Below are 7,385 nucleotides of genomic sequence, written 5' to 3'. Positions count from 1 at the left end.
TTATAGTCAGCACAATCATCATCAGCAGTAATCTAGCCAAGCCACTTAGCTAAAGATTCAATGACCACGAATGGCTCTATAATCACCCCGCCTGCGCCACTACCACTGACTCTCCATTTCGCAGTATGGGAAAGAATAAGGAGTACTATGCCGTACGAGAAGGACGCGTTGAACGGCCCACAATCTTCTCATCATGGTTCGCATATACTGTATAGTGTTGAGGTATCCACTGACTTATTTCAAATAGGGGCGACGCACATCCACGCGTGACGGGTTGCAAAGCGGAGTTTTGTGCATTCTATGAGCTTCACGAAGCTCGTGAAAAAATGAGAGAGTGGGAAGTGGAAGATTACGAAGTAATAATCAAGGATGGCGCTGGAGATACGACTCCCCTTCGTAAATCTAAGGCTTTCTATGCTGTTGCGTACGGGAAAAAGTGCGGCATATTATCTTACTGGAGGTAGGAAATTTCATCCAGAAGCATCCCTATGCAGCGCTGATGAGCCTTTAGCGAGACAAAGCCCAAAACAGAAGAGTATTCTGGTGCCTGCCACAAGCATTTCAGAACATACGATCAGGCTAAGGCTTTCATCCAGGATTGGAATCAGTCCTATGCCGAAGCCTACGAAATAGTGCTGAAGCAGAAACTGGATCCGAACCTGAAGCCTCAAGATTTAGGGATGAAACTGGAAAATTTGCCACGAAAGCCTATGGCTGTGGCTGAAAGTAAATATTGCGTGGATGATCTGGGGTTGGATGAGCTAGCTATCACGGATGAGTGATGCGGCTTTGTTTCTGAAGCGTCAAGGACCATGGGTTTCCTCTCGGAATTATGTATTAAAGGCACGTCTGCAGATTGAACACTTTAAGTGGGCCAGGCGTTAGTCAAGGGCCAGCTTTGGAAGCGAGATTGGGTTCGAATATGACTGAATGTTGTATCGACACCGGTTGCCAATCGGCCTCACCGAGGAAAGGTTGACAGATTTCAGATTACATCTTCTGGGCGACTATGACCCTTGGGGACTTCAGTTACAGAAGCGATTTCAGGAAGCGGACATCGGGTGGCATCTGCTAGATAGTACCCTCGACTCGTTGCGATGGGACTCCAATCACGTCGCCGCAAGCGCGCGCGGTCTTGGCCCGCTTCGAGATGGCTACCTATATGTTTTCGTTGCCAGCTACCTACAAGCCTAGATCACCTCTACCCAAACAAAGGAAATAGAAACAAAGCGGAACGAAATAGACAGGGTTAATGCCGAGCTCGCTTGTTTCAGTCTCTCCATATCCACGCTTCTCTTTCTCTCCTTCCTGCGCCCTTCATCCGAGCCCTCTATCAATATCGGCGTTTGCTTGACAACCTTTGGACGATCTCCTCGCCCACAATAAAGCCGGCCGAGGCTATCACGCCCTTGATTACTTCCCACAACATGGGACCAATCAAACCCCCATCGTTCGGGGGACGCCGTCAATTTCCTTGTCTCTTCCACGGGTACTATGACAGCAACGGTGGCTCTTGGCGCATCTATGGCCGCGACCGACCCGAGAGTCAATCCCGGGTAGTTTATACAATCACTTCTGTTGCTAGATCATATTGCCGCAGAGCAGTATCCATGGTCTTGTAACATAGCTTTTCTTCCGATTCAACGTCCAAGAGTTCAACAACAAATATAGGAAGAGGGCCAAGGAAACCCACCTACGAACTCACTAGTCGCCTCTGTATCGTCGTAAGTCACTTGCCTGTTTCACTTCATCTCATATATAGTCTTCTATTCTTACTCACTACTCTATCAGCGCAGGAGACGAAGTGTTCCCATCAAGGAAAAAAAAAAATGAAAGAAAGAATACCAAGCATAAAATGGAAACTATGATCTAAAAAACTAAATGAACGCAAAAATCCGTTCTGAGCCGGCCAAGCTTAAACTCCAGTGGAGAACTCCATACAGCGGCCAGAGCCCCATTACTGCCCTATTTTCCCTTTAGCCAACAACGAAAATGAGCGTATGTATGTGCTTGGAAAAGATAGATATCTTTTAGCAAGACATTTATCCAACCGCAGTCCTGCGGCCACGTACGATCCACCTAGGACCTAGAACCCAAATCATTCCAATGTGCTTTAACGCTTTCTTGGAAAGTACCCATGAATGAATGGATACCTACATGGTCCCAATACGCCAAAACATGTTGTATGTCGAACTGTTCCTGCAGTCCTTTCCAAGTGGTAATCTCATGAGGAAGGGCAGGACCTTGGAAGCACACCCCTTGAATTGGAGTGTAGCAGGTCCCGGAAACCTGTGGTTTGAGCTTCGCAAGCCATATGAGTCGTTCTGCGTCCTTTTCGATGCTCCCGGTGAAGTTGTATAGCTTGCCTATATTTCCCATGTTTCTATCTTGCCTTTGGTCGACGGACCAGGCTTGTGGGACGATGTCATTAGCGTTGTAAAAATCCGTGTTGAACACCGCGTAGTCTTGGGGCCTTGCTGGATATTTTGGAAATGCAGCGGAGAAGTTGCGAGAAAATACGTCGTTTCCGGGTGAGACGCCCGCAGATAGGAGGACCTTCAGCTTAATGCCAGGGACCAACTTCGCTTGCGCTAACCCCAGCGCTAGAACTGGTGCAAGGGCTCCCCGAGACTATGCCCGGCTGCAATGATGGTGTAATCTGGGTCCAGTGTGCTCAGGTATTGGGAGAGGTGCTGACCAGAAGCTGCTTCGTTACTAGGGTTGTTGAGTATATTCCACACACCGCCACAGAGCCCCAGAGCACAGTACGAGCGTTTCGGATCTTTCTTGTCGCAAAAACCAAGGGGGTTGGATACGGAAAGCAGGGTTGAGACCAATTTTCTACCCAGTCGTTGAAATCAACAACTTTGGCAACTTCAAGATCTTGCCAGATATCCGCCCTAGAGTTAGAAGCTGTGCCGGCGATGGCCACCACGCACGTCTTCTGTTTCTCGTCTGCAACGGCGAAAAAGTGTTATCTGGGCCGCCGGAGTCCAGATTTGGGTTCTTTTCTTTGAAGACACGGGGCCCCCACGTGATGGCCCACTCGCCTGGTAGCTGGGGTAAGTTATCTTCCAATGCTTCTCGGAGTACCTGTTGCAGTTTCTTCTCCGATCCTTGGTAGTCCCCAGTACCGCCTACTGCCATTGCAAGGCAAGAGGACAGCTGGAAGATGTTGAAATCGTAATTGTTCATCGCAAAGTAACGGTGAAAGTTTGGTGGTAGTTCAAAATACGTGATTATTTAACAGCCTTCGATTTGTCAAAAGAAAGGCGGATAGTTCCGAGATCACAGGGTCGTAGCACGCGGCTATTAAGAGGCTGCGGTAACTAATCTATAGCTTGCCCTTCCTTCCGAAATACCTACGAACACGTCATCATTGTCGTCGGGTATACAATAGAGTTGCAGTGGAGGTATGTTTCTCATAAAGTCTAACGCTGGACTGATTTATTCCATCCGGCCTTCCGTTAAGAATGTGCCCAACTAAAGACTTAACCTAGAGGAAACATATAGGGCTGCTTTGCATAGGGTAACGGGCTACCTGTGGAGACCGTGCCTGCATCTAACGATCCTACACCTTCGTCGCCGAAGGGGTTAGAGGGAGTCTATATTTAGCACCAGATTCTGCATGATTACTTCAAATATGTGGGTTAGTGGGAAATACGCAAGTACATATTCATACCCTCCAAGGTGATGTTCACGTACAGAGAAGAGATCTACTACGGATGCAATGAAGCTAGCATGCATGATAGTGACTCCATTAGGGTCTTCGGTTGAGCCAGAAGTATAAATGATGCAGTATATGTTGTGCGGCTCAAGTGGGCAAGGACCAATGGGATTGTACTACCAGCCCTGCGTAGTTCTTCGACGCCTAAAACGTTGAGGTGCAGATAGCATGATTCGAAAGTCTCGATTTGCTTATAAGACACAGGCTGCAGTATGGCCTTGTTGTACATAAGATATTTGACTGAGCTGTCGCCGTTGAGGATGCCCCTCGCGGTGCCGAACACGTGGATATCGGTGTACGCTATGATCGACAAGTTAGCAGTGTCTACCCGTGAGACGCCATTCGGTGGTTTGGCATGAATTAGGATTCCTGATTTGAAGCTAAAACTGCAGACGTGATAGTTAAGATATGTGATTCATAATGACTTAATTGTTTTTGTCTCGTTTGTAGTAGAGTATGCTGTACTTACTCTTTATGCTGCATCAGCTCGAATACTCTCACGGGCTGTTTCCGGTCCTGACCTCTGTTGGTCCCTGCTGTCGGAGCGCAGAGTCTACAGAGTAACAATGGCGTACTAGCGCTACTAGCGGGCCAGGTCCCCTAGAAGCACCATCATCAATGACGAGTTTGATCTCGAGCCAGCCGGTCTCGTAGATGCAGATGGCGAAATTGATGGGCCAGAAGACAACATATTTGCTGTGAGGAAGCCCAAGGCGGTGACACGAAGCGGCTCAGCCATTCAGAGAAACACCAATCTAGTGCTCGATGAACCGATCAGCGTTCGAGCCACGCTGGCCTAAATGCAAGCCCAGCTCCCTCGCCTTTCCAACACTAAAAACCAAAAGCCACCTCACAGAGCCAACCGAAAGCGGAACCCCCTCCAACCCCTGCCTGAAAGAGACAAAGAAAGGCTCGTGAAGTCAACAGCAAGGTGACTCGGGCGTGACTTCAGTTCGATGACGAGTTGGAACGCCTGCTGTAGGTGTGGAAACGTGGTCGCGGCGGCGATCATAGGTGCTGGTTGCGAAAGTTTGGCCCTGAAAGCTAGCAGGTTGATGAGGAGTAACTCTAATATGGCTCTGACTTATGCGTTAAGATTCGCGCGAATGACGATTGGCTCCCAGTCAAAGTGCGATGGAATGAGGGATCAAACCGGTTTGAGGGGTTGGATACCCTTGACGGCAAGGTATTCAAGGTTGATGGAGCGAATATGATGGATGTGATGCGTGGTGTTGTCGGAAGCCATATTGGTCTTGTGTTTTGTCTGTAGCTCAGTTTTCCTCTTCGCTTTTGAAGCATCACCTCGCATATCAGCCGCCTAGAATAGGGATTGTCGCATTTGGACTATGAGCAGCGACATGTAACTAAACAAGTACCACGTATGTTTAACCATGCTCTCTCTCTTCTATCATCTTGACAATATTACCTTTCCCGTCCATTATGTCAGGCCAACGTCACGTTCGCCAGTTGCTCGAGATGATTGACAATAATTCTTGGATCATTAGCGATTAATCAATTCTGACCCGCCATCCTCAGTTGATGGTAATCTCGGCTCATGAAGTGATGGAAATGGCTCGTCTTACCTCCTCTCTGGTGCACCATGCCCAATCCCACCATCGCGGCCTCTCAAAAGGCCCATGAGGCAGGCGAATGCGCAAATGTCTGGCGTGCCGGTGACGCATTCCTAAAATTGCGGGATCTGGACCCCTTCAAACTCCGATCAACAAGCGAACATGTCACGTTGACAACGCTTCACAAAAGAGGTAACCTAGGTTTTACGTTTCCCAAATGCTTTTACCATGTACTCTGGGATCTGCGATACTTTATGGTCTCACGAGCAGTTTATTGGAGCTGCTTGACACGGTTTGGTCGACGATGGATGAAAGCAAGAGACAACACTACATGCAGCGAGCTGTTAGTATATGCAAGAAACTGGAGTAATGGGAGGCCGATATAGTCGGCGGAGTTGATGGGAGGAGCTTCCTGGCAGATTCATGAAAATGCTCGGAGATCCTAATAAGTTTTTGCGCAAAAGGCTTATCGCAAACTCCAGGGTGATGTCTATTGACTGCTCTAGCTTCAAATTCTATCACTGCGATATGGGGCCGAGGCAATATGGCAGATGGGAAAATCAGTGTTATTGACTGGGAAACTGCTGGCTTTGTCCCAAGGGAGTGGGTCCGTACCAAGTTCCATATATCGACCGGATTGGATTTGAAGTAGCCTGAAGCTACAGTTGGCGACTCATATAATACATCTGATTGGAGGGTACGAGTAGGAAGGCAACTGGGCGCTGGGGGCTTTCCTGAGGTCAGTATCCCTGGGACGGATTCCACGCCGTAGAACTACGACTCTTTACTTTGTGTTGCGCTTGAAGACGAATTCGTCATGAGAAGTTGCGGTTCAATCGTGAAGGTAATCAACCCATTGATGGGCTGTCCTGGGAGCTAATTCCTTCCCGGGCGCAATGCGGCGTGTCCTTGTCCAAAGGGGACACTGTGTCGGACCAAGGCATATACAGTCAAATTTGGCAAATATCAGCAACGACTTGCAGAATTGAAAAGCTAGAGGAAGGTAGATACTGGGTCAGAACGTAAAAAGTATAGCCCTGTGGCACTCGATGGATTACGAGTGTTGGTGACGTAGGTTATCGCAATCCGCACCACAAGCTAGTTGGCTCTTCGGTCTGGGGTTCTGATATATTCGGCGACCACTAAGTCATTCTATTTTGAAACACAGCATGTATCAGCGTTTTTCTTGTTTGGGTTCTTGATTAGGCTAGGAAGAGGGGCTCTAAGCGATCAGTCTGTAAAGTGAGTGCGAGCCCATAATTTGACTCTAGCCGCAGGAAATAACATTGATAATAGAAATACTATGTTGCTCTGATAGACTTTTTGTAGACTGATTTGCTACTTTGGGGGCACTGATGGCCACATACGTATTGTCTTCGGTAGCCGAGCATTTAGTTAAATGGCGCGAACGTCAAGTATACGGACGTTGGGCAAAGTACCTAATTCTAGTAACGTCTCGACAACTGGGGGCATGGGCGAAGATCTCCCCTTAGCTTTCTTTTGTCTGACAGTCCTCACATATACAACTAAACTGCTGTTCGCCTCTGCTATACCTGATCGTAATTTCATCGCCTGCAATCAAATCCCGATGGGCAAAAATGAGGACACAGTGATGACCTGAAAGCATAGCTGCCCGAAGATAGGCTGAAGGCTTGTGGCAGCGATGATTGATCTTCCTGGTCCAGTTCCCCATCTTGCCGCAGTAGATCTGATAGACAACGGGGGCGCCTGGGAGGTCCTCACGCTCAACGTTGAGCACCATTCCGCCGCTGTTGTTGTAGTCATACGTAGCAGACGGAATGATCTCCCCCTGTGAACTCTCCTATCGCAGTGCCTTTCTCGAAAAGCACCCTATCCGCAGGACCTTTAGCAAAAATTCCTTGCCCTTTTTTACCAGAAGCACGGAGGACAATCATGGCGATATCCTCGCTTGGTAGACGCCTTGCTTGGTAATAGCAGCATGCTGGATCGACTTCCACAAATAATGATTCTCTACACCGACAGTTGTCAGAAGAGCAATAATCACAGGACTTTCCGAACCCAAAACTCGAGGTAGGATCCATCGGCCATGTGCCAGGCCAACCCTC

At 48.4% G+C, this 7,385-nt stretch overlaps 1 protein-coding gene across 1 annotated transcript; it reads left to right on the top strand.

Annotated features, from left to right (window-relative positions):
• Window positions 1-326: 326 nt before the first annotated feature.
• PG998_014772 (uncharacterized protein) lies at window positions 327-782 on the top strand (the record flags this gene model as incomplete). The annotated part of the gene is made up of 2 exons (XM_066881588.1): window positions 327-460; window positions 512-782. 2 exons carry the CDS (start codon window positions 327-329, stop codon window positions 780-782), a joined length of 405 nt encoding a protein of 134 aa, XP_066723369.1.
• Window positions 783-7,385: the final 6,603 nt, after the last annotated feature.

Source organism: Apiospora kogelbergensis, assembly GCF_038363985.1.
Source record: "Apiospora kogelbergensis strain CBS 113332 chromosome Unknown utg000014l_segment0_segment0, whole genome shotgun sequence".
Classification (NCBI taxonomy): Eukaryota; Fungi; Ascomycota; class Sordariomycetes; order Amphisphaeriales; family Apiosporaceae; genus Apiospora; species Apiospora kogelbergensis.
The sequence above is the reverse complement of the archived record's forward strand: the minus strand, read 5'-3'. Positions and strand labels throughout refer to the sequence as shown.